Source organism: Eptatretus burgeri, chromosome 14, assembly GCF_056783735.1.
Source record: "Eptatretus burgeri isolate ZD-2024b chromosome 14, Ebu_testis_v1, whole genome shotgun sequence".
Taxonomy (NCBI): Eukaryota; Metazoa; Chordata; class Myxini; order Myxiniformes; family Myxinidae; genus Eptatretus; species Eptatretus burgeri.
In genome coordinates this window covers 48,829,680-48,848,407 of record NC_140974.1, presented here as the reverse complement: position 1 = coordinate 48,848,407, position 18,728 = coordinate 48,829,680, and the positions used below count along the sequence as shown (strand labels likewise).

General features: G+C 44.2%; 1 protein-coding gene across 3 annotated transcripts in view; it reads left to right on the top strand.

Moving 5' to 3' along the window:
* Positions 1 to 18,728, top strand: part of LOC147013138 (prolyl 4-hydroxylase subunit alpha-2-like) — an 83,396-nt gene that overhangs the window by 51,050 nt on the left and 13,618 nt on the right. For all 3 annotated transcript variants that reach the window (XM_085854747.1, XM_085854745.1, XM_085854746.1), the window contains exons 8-14: positions 1,862 to 2,061; positions 2,229 to 2,411; positions 8,191 to 8,261; positions 12,967 to 13,066; positions 13,437 to 13,490; positions 13,649 to 13,714; positions 13,973 to 14,041. In XM_085854747.1, coding sequence (XP_085710873.1) covers positions 1,862 to 2,061; positions 2,229 to 2,411; positions 8,191 to 8,261; positions 12,967 to 13,066; positions 13,437 to 13,490; positions 13,649 to 13,714; positions 13,973 to 14,041 — 743 coding nt within the window. The remainder of the gene's footprint in view (positions 1 to 1,861; positions 2,062 to 2,228; positions 2,412 to 8,190; positions 8,262 to 12,966; positions 13,067 to 13,436; positions 13,491 to 13,648; positions 13,715 to 13,972; positions 14,042 to 18,728) is intronic.

Sequence of the window (18,728 nt, the reverse complement as noted above, 5' to 3'; positions counted from 1 at the left end):
ATTACAGCTTCGAGTCTTCTTGGGTACGTCTGTATCAGCTTTGCACACCTGGATTTGGGGATTTTCTCCCATTCTTCCTTACAGTTTTGCTCAACCTCTGTCAAGTTGGATGGGGAGCATCAGTGAACAGCAATCTTCAATTTTTTTCCACAGATTCTCAATGGGATACAAGTCTGGGCTTTGGCTGAGCCACTAAAGGACTTTCGCGTTCTTGTTCCAAAGCCATTCCAGTCTTGCTTTGGCTCGATGATTGGGGACACTGTCATGTCGGAACGTAAATCTTCACCACAGTCTCAGGTCTTTTGCCCTCTGAAGCAGGTTCTCCTCAAAGATTTGTCTGTATTTGGCTCCATTCATTGTTCCCTCTATCTGTACAAGTCTCCCAGTCTCTGCCACTGAAAGGCATCCCCATGGCATGATGCTGCCACCACCATGCTACACGGTAGGGATGGTGTTAGATGGGTAATGAACTGTGCTTGGTTTTTCACCAGACGTCATGCTCTGCATTCAGGCCAAACAGTTCATTTTCTGTCTCATCAGACCACATAATATTTTGCCTCATGCTCTGAGAGTCTTTGACATGCCTTTTTGCAAACCCCAGGTGTGCTGTCATGTGCCTTTTTTCTCAGGAGTGGTTTCCGTCTGGCCACTCTCCCACAAAGTCTCCATTTGTGAAGTGCTGCAGAGATTTGTGTCCTTCTGGCAGGTTCTCCCATCTCAGCTTAGGAACTCTAGTTCTGTCAGAGTGATCATTGGGTAATTGGTCACTACCCTGACCAAGGTCTTTCTTGCCCAGTTGCTCAGTTTGGTCGGATGGCCAGCTCTAGGAAGAGTCTGGGTAGTTCCATATTATTTTCATTTCCTAATGATGGAGCTCACTGTGCTCTTGGGAACTTTCAACACTCTCGAGTCTAGAAGTTGTTTTATACCCTTCCCCAGATCTATGTTTCCTCAAAATTCTATCCCGGAGTTCTACAGACAGTTCCTTTGACTTCATGGCGGAGTTTCTGCTCTGACTGTCAACTGTGGGACCTGATATAGAATGTTTTTTTTTCATTATAAATCATCTCCAATCAATTTAATTGGCCAAGGTGGACTTCAATAAAGTTGTCGAGACCTCTCAAGGACGATCAAGGGAAATTGGACGCACCTGAGCTCATTTTAGAGCGTCATATCAAAAGGGTTAAATACTTATTGACGCAAGTCATTTGAGCTTTTTATTTTCAATAAATTTTGAAAAATTTCCGCAAACATGATTGCACTTTGTCATTATATGGGGTATTTTATGCAGATCGGTGACAATTTTTTTTAAAACTTTGATCCATTTTAAATTAAGGCTGTAACACAACAAAATGTGACAAAAGTCGAGAGGTGTGAATACTCTCTGTCGGCACTGTATACTTCTTCACTGCTTATTCCTTGCTTTTAATTGCTGTATCATTGCTCCTGAACTCTCATCTTCTGTTTTTTTTATTCCCTCCACAATTTATATTCCTCATGCAACGCAGTTTTTGTTCATTGTTGGTGTTAATTTGTTGATGATGTATTTACGTTTCTCTTTGAGTGTCTTGAATCGCGCATACTGCTGTGCTGGGTTCAAGCGTCCTTGTCCTGATCACGTACTCTGAGGAGCCTTGTTAACGTCAGTTTCTGTACTTCCTTCTCTTCTTCTTTTCCTGTTCATGAATCCCCCTGCTCGTTACCAAATTGCCCCACTGTTGGTGCATTCCCTTTTGCCTGCTGTCACTTTTCTCAACATGAGCTTCAATTTTGTAGAATAAAAAGGATTCTTACTTCTCAGTTATACTGATTTGTCCCCTTTCTGCAGACCATCACTTTTTGTGTTATGTCTGGATTACAGACCCAACAAATGTGCGTGCACAAACCAACCTGCTTCACTTTATGGCAGCACTGGGCTATGCCACTAAGGGTCATGCTGAAGGAAGAACGTGGCCCACAACAGGGATACGCTCAGAAAGCTCACGCTCGAGACGTGCAGGAAAACGAAAACACTATAAAACCAGCTATGAACAGCTGTGTCGTGGAGAAGGTGTAAACATGGTAATGTGCACCGACAGTGGGGCAGCTTGGTAACATTTGTTTCAACTGGCCCTTTTTGCATGCACATTCGTCAGCACTTTAATGATCCAGTATCGATTAAATTATATTTCTTCGACATTTCCTTTGTTCACAACTGCTTTCATTTCTGATCCATGAAACTTCCCTAGACGGAGAGACACCGTGCCAAGTTGACTTGCCGATATGCGGGCGGCTCTCCTTCGTCACATCCACTTTTGGTCATTGCGCCATTTCGTGAAGAGATGGAGTGGGACTCTCCAAGAATCGTCAGGTATCATGATGTCATCAGCGAAGCAGAAGCCAACAGAGTGATGCGACTTGCCAAGCCTAAGGTATGCGATGGAGGTGTGAGGGTTGGAACAACAAAGGGGATAATAATGATTTTATAACATTGTTCAAAATATATTATAGAAAAGGATGGTGTGATATTGGAGAAGGAAGGATGACGAAAAATATTTCAGAAAGGTAGAAAGGATGGATTCATATTGTGAGGGAAAATACGAATTCATTTTACTTTTCTGGATAAAACCACATTCATATAGTGTTGAGATTCTGTTTGCAAAGGACTGGTTATATCCTCACTCTTATTTACTCAGTTTTGTGACAAAAGATTAGAACTTGACTCACTTATTTTGCTCCTTAACATTCAGCAAGTATCATGACGTACCTTGGACTACCGTATGCTCATGAAAATAATGCATGGGCGATACATTAAATAAGTTCCAAAAATTCCAACTGCAGGATATACGCATGTGCGGAGTATACAGTATTTCACCATACAGCACATGGCATAATCACAGGAGGTCAAGTTAAAGTATCAAGGAGATACAGAAAGAGACAGTTTTTCTTTTTTGCAAATTTAATTGCAATAACTTTAATTCCAGTTATTTTGCATTTTCACTGACAAATATATATCTAATTGCATAGTCATTTAAGGTACCGGTAAGTCAGGTTAGGTCAGGTATGGGATCATGCGCCAGAGCAGCGCATCACTGCGTCCACTTTCCGCCGGTAATCCAGGGGCCACCGTCTGGCCACCCCCCAGGCAGATGCTTGGCCCAACCCATCTCCTCGAAATACTGATCAACCTATTGCAACTACAAGGCACGTGGTCAGCCCATTGGCCTCTTCCACTCACGAGACTCCCCCGCTGAGAAAATCTTGTGAGCAGGATCAGCGTCAGGAAAACAAGCCTCATGTCCATACAGCCGCAGCTGACGCTCACGGACTGTGCAAGTAACAAATCTCATTTGAGTCTCTCAGCAACCGCTTGTTGGACACAAGTCTGACCAGTGATAGGCAAGGATTCTCTGAAGAGACCTGGTAGCAAAGGAGTGAAGTCTCCATCTCAGATCCTGGGTCAGAGTCGATACCAAGTCTCACATCCAGAGAGCAAGAATGGAAGCACCAAGGACCTAAAGAATCGGACTTTCATCCCACTGCACAGGTACCAAAAGTGTTGCACCCCATGACACAGTGAATCCATGACTCCTCAGGCCCTACCGATACATCTATTAACCTTTGGCTCACAGCCAGCGGAGACATGAATATCCTTCCATCCATTGGGTCCATACTCTGTGCAGAGTGTTGGTGCTGCCTAAGCAGTCTCCTTGGCTATTGAGCACAATCCTGGACCGGTCACCACTCCAACACAGCATACCAGCAAGTTTGCACTCATTTTTCCAAACTCATTTTGCCGGAAGTTTTGCTGAACTCGGAATGACAGGCAGAGTCAACCCCATCTGGTATTAATTCAACAGCCGAGGGGGATTTGAACTCAGGATCCGAGGATCCAAAGCCCACCACCCTAAACATTGAGCCAACACCAGACACACATTAATATCACTGCCAAGGTAAGTGAATCTCTCCGTGAACTCAACATCCTCACCACAAACAGGTACAGACAAGATATCAGCACTCAAGATGTCATTGAAAGCATGGATATTCATTTTGACTCGGGACACCCGTAATCCCAGCGACTCAACTCCTCATTCAGCACCTCGAGGGCCCTGAAAAGACTATCCTAAGTTTCCGCAAAGATGACTGTATCGTCTGCGAAATCAAGGTAGCATAGAACTGCATGCTACGACATGAGTGGAGCATTTCCACAAGCCTTGAGAAGTTCAGCATGGATGCTACAGATCCCTGGAGCTTTACTCCATTTCAAACAGTTCACCACAGCCTGTTTCCACAAATTAAGGTGAATCGGAGTTGATTAGAGGGTCAGCAATGGGTGTGGTAACACCCCTGACATCCAACTCAACAGCTGCTCGGTCAGCCTGGTGCAGCCACTCAAAGTAACCAGCCCAGCGGACCTTTAGTTCGCATTCCGCTGTCAAGAGCCCACCACCCTCCGCTCTCACTGCAGTACACCGAGGGACGGGCTTGGAGGAACGCAATGCGCAAATTATCTTGTAAGCAGGACAAGAATCACTTGACCACAGGTGATACTCTACCGTCCTCACAGACTCCTAGCACATAGGCCTCCTTGTCCACCCTCAGCACATGTACAGTTTTACACCTCAACTCCCTGAACAGCTCAGCTCTGTTGGTAATCCTGGCCCTGCGAGTCTTGTCAATGGTATCTCATGTCCCTTGAGAGACAAAATTCTTCTTCACCCTATGGTGAGTTCCAAGACATTTACCGACACCATCAAGGATGGTGGGCTTGAAGGATGTGTGGAACGACGCAAAGCAATCGGATTTAAGTCGGTATTCAAGGTTATAACATTAGTTAAACCAGTCGTAATGCAATAATGTTGGAAATATTTTTGTTGCTGCGAGATTTTTAAAAAAGTGTGAGAATTTATTGTGAGAACGTGACTTTCAACAGATTGTCTTGAGTCTCACGGCAAAAAAAACATGAGAGTTGACAGGTGTGGAGCATTCTGGAAAATCCTGCAGTTCTGGATCATCCTTCAGCGACCATCAACGAGCACATGGTCAATCTCCTTTGTCACACCACCATTGTTGGAATACAAAGTCCAGCGATGAGCTTGTGGGCGCTGAAACCATGAACCAGCCACCCTAAGTCCATGACTTCTTGCAAAGTCAAGGAACTTAGTGCTATTCTGGTTCACAGTTCCAGACCCATGGGGACCAACACACACCTCATAACCATCCCCATCAGTTCCAGTCGATGCATTGAAATCCCCCAAGACTAGAAGTGTATCCCTCTTGGGGTACTGATCAACCACAGACTCGAGCGTGGCATAGAATGCGTCCTTCACGGTGAGATCACTCGCCTCAGTCGGAGCATAAACAGAGACCAGGGAAACGACACCTAAGGAGTGATGAATCCGAAGTCTCATAATACGCTCATTGACCAGTGTTACCTCACTTATCATTGGAGTCAGCTTAGTGGACACAGCTACAGCAACTCCTTGGGTATGGTAACCATCAGAGTGACCAGTAAGTCAACTTCCATGAAGTCCACAAAGTCCTCGTTTTCTGTCCCTGTGAAACATCTGAAGTAGCTTGGAGTCGGCAAGAGTATGGTACTGCTTTCTCACAGCCTAGTGCTCCTGCCAATGCATAAATACAAGGTAGGACGATGAACTCTACTTCTGTAGGACTGACTGGGAGCAATGAGGTACCTGAGATTGAAGCTCATAGTGACATTCGCTAGTATTTTGATTGAGCATAAGCATTCAGCAACAAAGGTGGTCTTTGTGGACACATGTGTTGGATCCATCTCGTTGCTTTGCATGAGGAGCACTGAATAAAATCAGTTGGGACTCTTTTGGAGAAGATCTTTATTCTGGTAATGATCACAGTGGAGTGGATCAGCTGTTTGAGCAGCACTTGGTCTTGTGTGCATCAAGGAAGGATTTTTTTGTCAACTGCCAAGATGGATCCCATGATGTTGCTGATGATTGGAAACGAGCTGATAGGTCGGTAGTTCAAGTGATTGGTTTTTGCCCCTTCTATATATAATGCTATGACGTTGCCTGATTTCCAAGCAGATGGAAAATGACCGAGGGCAAATGATAGGGTGAAAAGGGCAGAGATAGGATGTGCAAGAGCAGCACAGCAGATGTTTACGATGCTCGAGCTGATGCAGTTGCAGAATCAGTCAAGGTTGCCATTCTCTTTTCCCCCTTCCACACCAGGTTTTCAGCAACAGTCTCATCTCAATTCATGAATTCAGATTCAGAACATGTCACTCCACCTTGGACACGTTGCTCCTACTCTCCCAACAATAGATGGAGACCCTCAATGTCAGACATGAGATCAGGGCCGTCTCTCAAGAAGTTTCTCAAGCTTTTGATACAGTCTAGCATCCTACCTTATTCTTCATACTCTCTGCCTATAGCATTCAAGGCCAACTCCACTCTTGGGTTGCTGAATTCTACTGTCATCGTCAACAGAATCCTTTCACCTCCTCTCCCTGTGAAGGCTGGAGTGCCCCAAGGCAGTGTTATAGGCCCAATCCCATTCATAATCTTCATCAACGATCTCTCTGATTCTCTGGAAAATCCTCTTCTCTTTGATGATGACTCCATCCTCTGCCGTATAATCACTCATCCTTCAGAGAAGCAGGCAGCAGCTTCTTCCATCTTTGGAGACCTTGATAGAATCATAAGCTGGTCAAACACTTGGAATAAGTCTCTTAACCCTGATAAATCTCACACACTCATTGTCTCTCTCCGAAAGCACTGTCTGGCAAACCCTCCCATCTGCTTTCTTCATTAACAATCCTCTTTAAGAAGTTCAGTAACTCAAACTTTTGTGCCTCACTATCAGCGACGATCTTTCTTGATCAAACCACACCTCTCAGTTAACCTCCTAAGCCAGTCGCCACCCTCTGCCATGCAAAGTCCTTCCTTGACACACCTGAACTCTTGTCCACCTACAAGACCTTCATCCACAGCTTGATAGAGGACTGCTCTCCCATCTGGGCTTGCACTTCCGCTTCATACCTTTCTCAGCTTGACGCCGTAGAAACCACGGCCTTCAAGATCATTGGAATCTCCCGTGATGATGCTGAGTCTATGGGCCTATCACTCTCTGTCTTCCACTCTCTGATCTTTCCATGCTTTGTTTCCCCCAGGTTTCTGTGGGGCACACAAGGTCTGCTCCCAACCCCCTTCTGGTGAAACTACCTCAATCCAGGCTCACTGCTCACCTACACTTATTCATTCCTCTTTTCTCCTGGCTGTGGAATCAACTTCCACATTCTCTTCAATCTCATTCTTCCCTCCAGGTTTTCAAGACGGCTGTTCCCCACCATCTCAGTTCATCCCCCATCTAAAACCATGATCTATGATACCCTCTCCCCAAGCCCCTCTCTCTCCAACTTTCCTGTTTTTCTTCCTGAGAGCTTGCTTGCTTCTGTGTCCATCTTGTCCACCCCTGAGTCCTCCCCTCAAACTCATTCTTCTTCACATCACTTATCTTCGAAGTCTCTCTATGTGTCCGTCAACTCTGCTGTTGTGGGTTTCCCCCTCTCCTTCTGCTGTTCCTTTTGTTCTGTTGTTTCCTGGTCCGTTCTGTTCTCGCTCCTCCATGAGCTTCAACCTATTATTTAAGAAATGAACAAAGGCAGTGCAAGGGCCAAGATTTTCAATTTTAAAAACCTACATACACGTTTTATGAAAGAAAACATTTCTAAAGGGGAGCAGCACCTAATTAGAAAAAGTCCATAAAACATTTGGACTTTGTTTTAGGAAATTGACTGACCACAGCTGCAATATTTATTTATTATTATTAATAATTTTGTTTCACCATACTTAAAAGTGATTGTATACATTTTTATGTGTGAGTGATTTTGGAAATATGTTAACTTTATTTATCTCCTCCCCCAAACTTCCACTGCATGTGGTACTTGCTTCCTGTGAACAATCAAGAGTGAGTGCCGCATGGGGTTGAAGGATGGGAGAGGAGCTCCTTGGATTGGTATGGATTTCTGGTCCAAAAGAGATACGAGAGAGATGCCGAAAGGGCAGGCTCATCAGCACGATCAAAAAGCCAAAGTCTTCTGCACTTAATTTTCAGTCAGTTTAGGTGATGATTAACATGAATGTAAACACTCGAATGGTTAAGAGAAGGGAACTTAAAATTATTCTAATGGCTCCTTTGCTTGTATATCCCTTGTCACCCCCCTTGTAGTTGAACCGAGCTACAGTTCACGACCCTTTAACTGGAGAGCTGACTGTGGCCCAGTATCGCGTGTCAAAAAGGTGACGTTTTATCATTCACCACTTTAACTTTTTTTTTTACTTCACTCCTCTTCCTGGAAGAGTTTTTATTTGGCAGTGATTTCAGACAAAGTTTGTTTGCTTTTTAAATATCTGTTTCTTCCCACGCAGTTCCCAAATGGAGAATTTAAAGGATGCCATCCTTGGTCAGTGCTTGACTCACCTGTTTAGTCAAGTCAGTAAAAAACAGGCTGGGCTGCCAAAAACTAAGGAAACAATATTCTGATGAATGAGCTAATTATCTGCATACCTTTTGAAAAAACACGGGGTGATATTGTAATCAGCTCTGTCTGTCTGTCCGTCTGTCCGTCAGTCCGTCATGCTATCTCCTCCGAAACGGTTGGGCATAAATTCACCAAACTTGGTCGTTATGATCACCACATGGCAAGAAGGTGCAAAAGCAGTCATTTTTGACCTCACCCCTTGGGGCAAGTTCAAAAGGTCAAATACCTTAGAATGCAATTATGGGCACATTTTTAAACATTAAAAAAAAAAGAAACTATATGCGATCAATATTGGGAGACGCATGAAATAGGTCACGATCTTTTTGGATTTGGATTTGGTTCATTCACCAGTGGGTGATCAAAATGGAAAAAGAAAATGAAACTCGAATTTGACATTGAATCATTCCTGGTGGAATTTTTGTCGTCTTTCAACTTTACTTTTGGTGGGAAGCGTGAGGATTTGTGATGGATCACTATCGACTTCACTCTAGTTTATGGTTTACTTTGTGTACCATCCATCCATCCATTGGGACCATACTCTGTGCAGAGCGTCGGTGCTGCCGAAGCAGTCTCCTTGGCTATTGGGAACAATCCTGGACGGGTCGCCACTCCGACACAGACAAACGAAATAATTTTTGTTAATCGACGTAAGCATTTCATGATTGATCTCTTTGGCTAATTATATCTTTGTAACTGATCATTCTTTTTACCCAAAATGTCTTGACCACTCTTGTATCCCACTTTGGTCCTTAAACCTGAATCAAAAAGAAGAATGCGTAATCATACTGGTAATTTGTGCAAGTACATTGGTACAGTAGGTATAACTTATATTATCTCCCTTTTGCTCTTGATTACCTCCACCACCGAAGGTGGACGGAGGTTTTGTTTTCACCCCTGTCTGTCTGTCTGTCTGTTTGTCTGTGAACAGGATATCTCAAAAGGTTGTGGACGGATTCGGACGAAATTTGGTGGAGAGTTTGGATGTGTGAAAAGGAAGAAATGATTAGATTTTGGTGAAGATCTGGATCCGAATCTGGACACTAGAATTTTTATAGTGATTCTTCATCATTGATGGATTGTGCCAAAAACTGTATATAGCACGATATCTCAAAAAATTGTGGACACATTCGGACGAAGCTTGGTGACAAGGAAGAATTGATTCATTTTTGGTAAAGATCCAAATCCTCACTTGAGGGTAGATGAGTATCATTTTTGTAAGGCTCACTTGGCCATGCCTGGATTGGTTTGAGGGTGGAGGAGTATCAGCTGAAAACCATATCGTATCCAGGTTCCTCCTGATGGCTCCATGTTTCCTCTTTGCGTCTTTGGGTTCCTTCTGATCCTCCAATGCAGTATTTTGTCTTTCATGTGACTATTATCTTCACCAGCATTATGATGCATGATTACAGACCTGTTTACCTCGACACTAACAGCATATTTGTGATGTAACATTTTGCTACTCTACGATTGAATGTCAACAATGAAAACTGTATGCCTGAAAAATTATAGCAAAAGAAAAATTTTGTTTGATGTATTTTGTTGCCTTTTTACAGCCGAGGGTTTGGCTTCCCATCTTGTGCTATTTTAACAAACAAGAAGTGGATCAAATTTTAACGTGACGACACAGAGACTTTTTAAAATAACAAGCAACACTGCTATGAAATTCTAACTTGCACAACACAAAGCAGCAGCATGCAAAAAGGGGACTAAGTCTTCTTCTTTCATTTGCAGCACAAGGCTGCGGGGTAGCATCATTGGCTGAGGCGTGGCTATGCTGCTCATGCGATGCCTTCTGTAGGTTAGTGAAGGAATTTGGAATTTGTTCATGGTACCGGCGATGGCTCGCCTACTCTTCGCGAAGGACATCCACCGACTAATGCCGGTAGATGGGATGCCAAGGGACTAAGCGATTGACAGGCTTAAACCAAAAAAAAAATTTTCTATTATTGTTCTTGCTCTTTGAAAAAAAAATTCAAATTGCGATAGAATACTCAAAATTTAGAAGTGTTTAGAAGAGAGCACAGTACGTGAGTAGCAGCTCAAAAAATACGAGTAAGCAGCTGCTAGGTGCAGAGCAATCTGCATATCCACTGGAGAACTTTGGCTTGTCATTTAGTTTGGTTGTCTGAGTGCCCTGAAGACTCGCGGTTTCATCCCATTGCTCGGTTCCCTTTTGAAGGGTTGTTACTGCGTGTTGTAGAAGCCAGAATTTTTTTTATTTTTTATTAACATTTTGAGGTCTTTATCAAGTTAAGTTGAAATATGAGCCAGTTTCTTATTTGTTTATTTCCATTCAGTTTCCAGTCCAGTTTAGTGCATGCCTGTAGGTGCGTGCCAGTATGTGCAGCTTCGCTCCTTCGCTCTCGTAAACGACGACTGGATTGGGGCATTGTTTCAATTAGATCGGACCAACTGTATCATAAATGGCCATAACTTGGGAAACACCTGGGAAACATACTCAGGTCCCCAGCATCAATTGTGATGTCATATCAAACGAAGAAGAAGAAGAATTGTGACACCCCCTCTCTCTCGCCCCCCCTCTCTCGCCCCCCCTCTCTCACCCCCTCTCTCTCCCCCCTCTTGCCCCTCCCTCTCTCCCCCTAGTCTCGCCCCTCCTCTCTCTCCCCCCTCCTCTCTCGCCCCTCTCTCTCGCCCCCACTCTCACCCCTCCTCTCCCGTCCCCCTCTCTCGCCCCTCCTCTCTCTCCCCCTCCTCTCTCCCCCTCCTCTCTCCCCCTCCTCTCTCCCCCTCCTCTCTCCCCCTCTCTTTAATTGTGACACCCCTCTCTCTCTCACCCCCTCTTTCACCCCCCTCTCTCACCCCCCTCTCTCCCTCCCCTCTCTCCCTCCCCTCTCTCCCTCCCTCTCTCCCTCCCTCTCTCGCCCCCTCTCTCGCCCCCTCTCTCGCCCCTCTCTCGCCCCCTCTCTCCCTCCCCTCTCTCCCTCCCCTCTCTCCCTCCCCTCTCTCGCCCCTCTCTCGCCCCCTCTCTCGCCCCCTCTCTCGCCCCCCTCTCTCACCCCCTCTCTCGCCCCCTCTCTCGCCCCCTCTCTCGCCCCCTCTCTCGCCCCTCTCTCGCCCCCCTCTCTCGCCCCCTCTCTCGCCACCTTCTCTCGCCCCCTCTCTCATTCCCTCTCTCGCCCCCCTCTCTCTCCCCTCTCTCGCCCCCTCTCTCTCCCCTCTCTCTCCCCTCTCTCTCCCCTCTCTTGCCCCCCTCTCTCGCCCCCCTCTCTCACCCCTCCTCTCTCCCCTCCTCTCTCCCCCCTCCTCTCTCTCCCCTCTCTTGCCCCCTCCTCTCTCCCCCCTCTCCCCCTCCCTCCCTTTCTCACCCCTCTCTCCCCTCTCTCGCCCCTCCTCTCTCCCCCCTCTCCCCCTCCCTCCCTTTCTCACCCCTCTCTCCCCTCTCTCGCCCCTCCTCTCTCGCCCCTCTCTCTGTAAATGTTAGAGTTAGAGTCTTGAGTTGGAGCCCCTGTTACCCTAACAGCTTGGTCTACCAAGCACAACATTTAATTCAAACCTTGGGAAAAAAAACAGCTTTCAAACCCTTGGGAAACAGCTGCTTCCCTTGGGAAAATTCAAACTTTGGGATTAATTAATAATTTGAACAAATAATTTAAACCTTGGGAAAAAACAGCTTTCAAATCTTGGGAAACAGCTGAAACGGATGAAGAACGATATCAAACCTTGAAAAGGCACATACTCAGGTCCCCAGCGTCGATTGTGACGTCATAAGAAACGAAGAAGAAGAAGAATTGTGACGTCAATCGTGCAAAAAAATGAAATAAATAAATAAACATTAATTGTGACGTCATAGCACCGTGTCTTGTCATTGGTTGACAGATAAATAGCCGTAACTTGGGAGCTGCTTGTCCGATTAATATCAGTCCTTGAAAAGGCACATCCGCAGGGCCCCGGCAATATTCCTGGCAAGTTTCAATGAGATCGGACTGGTGGTCATCGAGAAACGGCGGTCGCAGACAAACACACATACAGACACACACAGATTGCTGGAATTAGAGATAGATGGTGTCAAGCTTTTGACATTTCACTCTTGCCAGAACACAAGTCAGCTCGGTGCCAGTTTTTGGGTTGTGCTTGCAGGTTGGTAGGTTAATCATAAGTATAATTGTAAGTCATAAAATCGCAAGTAAGATAGGTCAGTGGTTCAAGCCCTGGCCGAGTCATACCAAAGACTTTTTTTAATGGTACGTGCTGCTTCCTTGCTTAACACTGAGCATTTAAAAGGATAGAGCATGGACAAACAACGCTGTGAAGGTAATGGCAAACCACCCAGTATAACCCTTCTCAAGAAACTGATTCAGCAACACCAACGCTCTGTTAAGAATATGGCACATCAAAGTCATCAAAAGTGTTTTTTGTTGCCTGAGTTCTGCAAACGAGACGTATATCTTTCTGTTGAAAGCTCCTGCACTTTAGCTTTCCTTCTTATGGTTCTTGTGTCGCAGTGCTTGGCTATGGGAAGAAGATGACTGGATCGTAAAGAAATTGAACCGGCGGATTGAGGTCATCACGGGACTCAATGTGGATACAGCTGAAGAACTGCAGGTGGGGCGGGAAGCTAAAGATTGATTCAAGGTTAAAAAAAAAAACAACATTAGACATGACCAAACAGGCACTTGTCTTTAATAGTCAGTTATCCTAAAACAACCACAGCTCAATCCTCAAGTTTAACCTGGATAAGTTCCATTCGAGAGAGAGTTTACTATCGAACACGTTGGGCCTTCAGCGAAGGAATTGTGATGAGAAAAAACAAGCAGGGTACATATAAAGCTGCAAGAAAGACGAGCGAAGGCTTTTAGATTTTGGAAGACGTTCAGATAAACACTCAGTAGACAGTGGTCTACAAATGCATTTAGTCAGTGAAATAATTTGACTTCACATTGTATGACTTGTACTTCTTATTCTCCCTGTCAAGGTGGCTAACTATGGGTTAGCCGGACAATACGAGCCACATTTCGACTTTGGAAGTGTACGTACTCGATGCTATCACCAATTACCTTCATCTCAACCTCAAACATATTCTCCATAGCAATGCCCATCCTTTAACACATCAGTCACACACACTAGCTTTGTATGAATTTTGTTGTTTCTTACCATTCATAATAACGTTTCTCACTCTTACAACAGGATAATGAACCTGATGCGTTTGAGGAGCTGGGAACGGGGAATCGGATCGCTACGTTCCTCTTTTACGTACATCTTTCACCCTGCCAAATGCCACACAGCATCAGCACCGCACCGTTCATTAATATCCCAGCACCGGTCGTGCTTATTTCAGAACCAATTTCCAATATCATGGCATGGCCAACAGCTCAACTTTGAAACCAATCAGAGTTAAATATATATTTCAATCCCAACTTCTGATATACTCACTTCTGTGTCCAGTTAAAAAACAGCAATCTCTGTTCATCTTTGTTGTTGTTGTTTTTTTTCATCTCCCTTTGTCCCCAGATGAGTTCTGTCACAGCAGGGGGCTACACTGTTTTCACAGACCTACATGCTGTGGTTAAACCACTCAAGGTACTTTAACTCATTCTGCTCTTGTCTCGTACCACTTTTTAAGCTTTTCCTGCTTTCACCTCATTAATAATCTCTTGCACTTGCTCCATTGCCTCATGTCACACACTCATCCCATCATCATTTGGCACTCTTACACCTTCAAATTTATTGCACTTAGCCTTTGAACTTTCTCTTCTTCATCTACAAACTGAAAACTGAGGGGCTATTTTGTTATTACATCTTCATGGAAGAGAAAGGGGGGGGGGGCGGAGGGGTGAAATTGGACTTGTACACACATGGTGCATACAGGTCGCGAGAGGAGGGTGGAATAGATAGCATAGCATATGTACAAAATATTCATATACACAATGGATTACAGAAGTCTGAGTCCAGTAACAAATTTATTAAATTAGATGTGATAACAATATAAATCGTTAAACAGTTATATGAAACATAAAGCACGATCTAGGGATTTCCATTTGCAGGGCTGGCATGGTGGCCTTGAAGTACGCACACTTGCCTCTAAACTGTCTAGCCTGGGTTTGAATCCCAACTCAGCTATAAACTGTCATCCCAGTGTTTAACAGGCAGGGTGGATTGATCAATGTGTGTGCCGTCCCTCGGATGGATGTTAAACTGGAAATCTCATCTCCCGGCATTAGTTGACGGAGGGCCGGGGGGGATTCGCTGGCTTGTGGAGAGTTGTGGAATGACTTGTAAAGGAAACGCAGACATGGTACAAAGGGAAACAATTTAAAGGATTTAGTAGGGGAGGAATGGTGGGAGCTTGAGACACCAATCAGAAGGGAGGGGCTTTCTTCGTCTTATCTGCTTCAATGCTGCAGGGGACTTCGTAGTAAAGCCAATTTATACTTATTTCACCACCACAGTGATACAAACACAAAGGAAATAATAAAATGATTGTTTCTTTTGATGTTTTAAATAATTAATTTTCACAGTCTAAGCTGTATATCAATGATTTTTGACCGTTCGGCCTTGTATCTGCATTCATCTTGCTGAGATAAAGCAATCTTTCTTTACATCTGGGTTTTCCAGCAAAGTTGATCGTGAATACAGCGTTAATATGCATTGATTAAAACATGCTCCAAATGTTTGTTATAACCAGCGGCGCCTGATACAGGGGACCGACTGTACAATAATATATGTAAACATGCAATATTTAATATATGCACAACAACACTTATAATTGTATACCATTTGAACAAATTTAAAGCTTACATGGAAAGAGCCAAGTATCTTTGGGTGTCCCAAGGCTTGGAGGAAGAGGAAGCTATTTAAAGATTACTTGCGTAAAGCAAGTCACCCATCAACCTCATGAGCTCAACAGCTTAATGGCTTAACCTGTACATACATACATACATACATACAGAGCATGCAACACAGCACATCACTGCATCCACTTTCCACCAGTACTCCAGGGGCCTCCATCTCGCATCTCCAAGACAGATGTCTGGCCCGTCCCCATCTCTTCAGCATAGGACATTCCAGGCACCCAATGAGACCACCATCTGGTGAATGACACCTCAGCACCACCCCACCACACACCACTTAATGTGGTTTAAAAAAATATTTGCAAAGTGAAGTTTTTTTTTATGGTTGACCGAATGCAAATCCTGCCAACAACCTCCTAGGAAAAGTAACTCACTGCAGGAGGATGTCCACAGACGCAGTTGGGCTCCAGATATGGATGGCCGTTGACTTACAAGGAGCTCCTCTGCTATTCGATAGGTTTTATTTGTAATCCTGCTTGGTGTCCATATCCATACACCCTTCTCACCAGGTTTAATCATCAACACTCAACCATGAACAGGTTGGTACAGGTTTTACATGATACCTGTAGCAATTCACAGATCTGATCTGTGACCTGACACAATCTGGGTTGGGTGCCACCGTATCAGCCAGGCTGCTCTGGACTGTCTAGCACAGCATATTGCAGAGCACCTGTCCTCAAGCGATCCCCCAACCCAAGCCTCCAAGTAGCCAGATCACAGACACCACCACTCCACCCAGCACTACCAGTAGTAAGATGGCTATTGTCAAAAATTTTGCTTAAATTCAGAGGTGTTGGCACTTTTTGTTAAAACTCAGCATTTGCTCTTAACTCGTATGAGGGGACTGTTCAAGATCCGGGAGGATTCCGGATGCAAATCTGCCCAAATATGGAATTATGTCACATTTATGACCAAATATGGTAAAAAAAAAAAAACGATTATCTGTGATCTTGAATAAGTAACATGTAAACTGTACTTTCATATATAAACAAATTGGATAAGACACACCTCTTATTTAGGTATCAATGGCTGGTTTATAATTCATTTTTAAAATATCAATCAGTTATGATGATACTGTTTATTCAAATGTACTCAATTTATTATGCAGGACAATTAATATTAGAAGGGTACTCTGTAGAGTGCATACCTCCGCTATGTAAAGCCTGATCCATGAGAACACATCGGGCCCAATACATTTTTGAAATATCAGTACAGGCATTTTAGCAGAAATATTTGGTCAACATCCCACAAATTGCAACAAAAGCAAACTCAACAGATTTTGATTCCTGGATATGTCCTCGGTGACAGAAAAAAAGTCCTAAGGGATCCTCTGGGGGGAAAGTCCTGAAATCATGGAAATCCAATATGGCCGCCACCCAGCTTCGGGGAAAATGAGAAAATTGTAAAGATTGATATTTTAATATGTAAATATATGTTTTTCTGCATTCTAATTGTTTCTAGTTATGGTCAGTATATTGATATACAATAATTTATAAAAAAGTGAAATGTATTGAGGGTAAAATAAAAAATTATAGCTTTTTTGTCCAAAAATGTCAATTTTTGTCCCCAAAAAAATAACATTTACCTGATACTGATTTTGGCTCCTGGCCAAAAAAAAAAAAGGAAACGTTGAAGACACAAGATGAAATCAAGTCTATGGCAATACAATATGATTATGTAAATCATTGAAACATGACAAAATTCACAATTCCACTCGGGGCAATCACATCTGCCTGACGAAGGTTTCAAAATGAAAATGAAAATTCGCATTAAACTCAGAAACTACATCCATTGTAAACTTACTCTACATGTTGAGAAAAATCAAGCGTATTAAAGTTAGAACTCGACAATGTCGTCATCATCCTCGTCATTGTCACATGGAGTGTTTGTGCAGCCAGAGCCCCTACAGTTTCCACAAGCTGGAGTGCACTCAATGTTGTGCTTCTTCTATGTGCATCTCATGGTGCTACATTCAGCCTGGCAGTTGAACCTAATGACACGTAACATCTTTTCAGGAGCTGGAGATATTGATGTCTGAAGTGGCACAAAGCCCTCGTCACACTTCTGCCAACCTCAGTCTGTCCGAAGAACTTCATCTGCACATCCCTTCCATTCTTGGACTTGCAGATACACGCACAGGCTGTGATACTTTGCTGCTTCTGATGTTGGTGGTAACGTCTGTGGTTGCACGTGAGAGGAGCTCTAAGCCACATTGTCCCAGTACTGCTGATACCGGAGGGTGTCCAGGGTGTCAGTTGACTTTCCATTGTCGATTATCACCAATGTTTTTTCTCCTGCATCTGCCACATCACATACGGAAGCTGGATATGTATCAAAAACCTTGGCCTGCTCACGGAATGTGTTGTTTGCTTTGAACTTTTTTAGGGACGCTCCATTTCCAATCCCATGAAGACAAGATGTCGTGTCGCACCCAAGAAATGCATGTAGAAACAGTTTGTGCTTGCATATGTCTGTACCAATCATTTTCTTTGTAGCCTTGATGTTCCAGATGCGAGACTTCTTCGTGTTCTTCTTTGGCTCAGGACAAAAGAAGAGGTCATGGGATTCTAAGCTTGCATGGTAGCATAGGAGGACGAGGAGGTCTGTGTCATCACCAACTAACACAGTGTTGGTGACAGTAGCAGACTGCATGGCCTTCAGTACAATCAGGAGATCAGCATCCCCTGAGGCATGGTGTGTCTCACAGTTCTTCTTCTGAAGCTCTTCCCTCAACATAAAAATGAATCGCTGTTTATTCTGCCTCTTGGCAAGAAACTGTTCCTTCTTCATTGTGAGATGCATGTCAGCTGTAAATGTCACAGTAGTGCCAACATTCCCTTTAGACCGTCTCTGGTGTGTCATGTCCTTCGTGTTGGTACTCTCATAACCATCAAACACGACTATGGCATCTCCGTATTTCATTACATAATCGGTGTACTGGTGGCATATGTCTCTATGTAGATCCACGAGACCATGGAATGCGTTGAACAAGTGCCCCGCCATCCAAAACCTACTGTTGCCTATCATTGGGGATATTGGCTGGGACATCTGATCCAAGAAGATCCCAGATGGCATCAGCAAAGACTGGCTTGTGTGCTTCTCGGAGCTGAAGAGAGGAATCAAAGAGGGCTGGTGGATAGCTGCACAGTTCATATTTGAAGGCCGACTTCAGTTCTTCTGCTGTCTGCACAACAGTAATCAGTCTCTGGAAGAGGAGTTGTGGGTCAACCTGCACTTGCTCTCCATCAATCTTGACAGATGACTTCATGCCGAGGGTGACAACTTGGTCTTTCCTCTTAAATGTGTACTCGGCAGGTGTTTTCCCATCCATAGATTTCAATATTTTGGCTCCTACAGCATGTGCTGTATCGACGTTGATGGTGGGGTGTGCATGAACTCCAGTGACAATGTTCCTC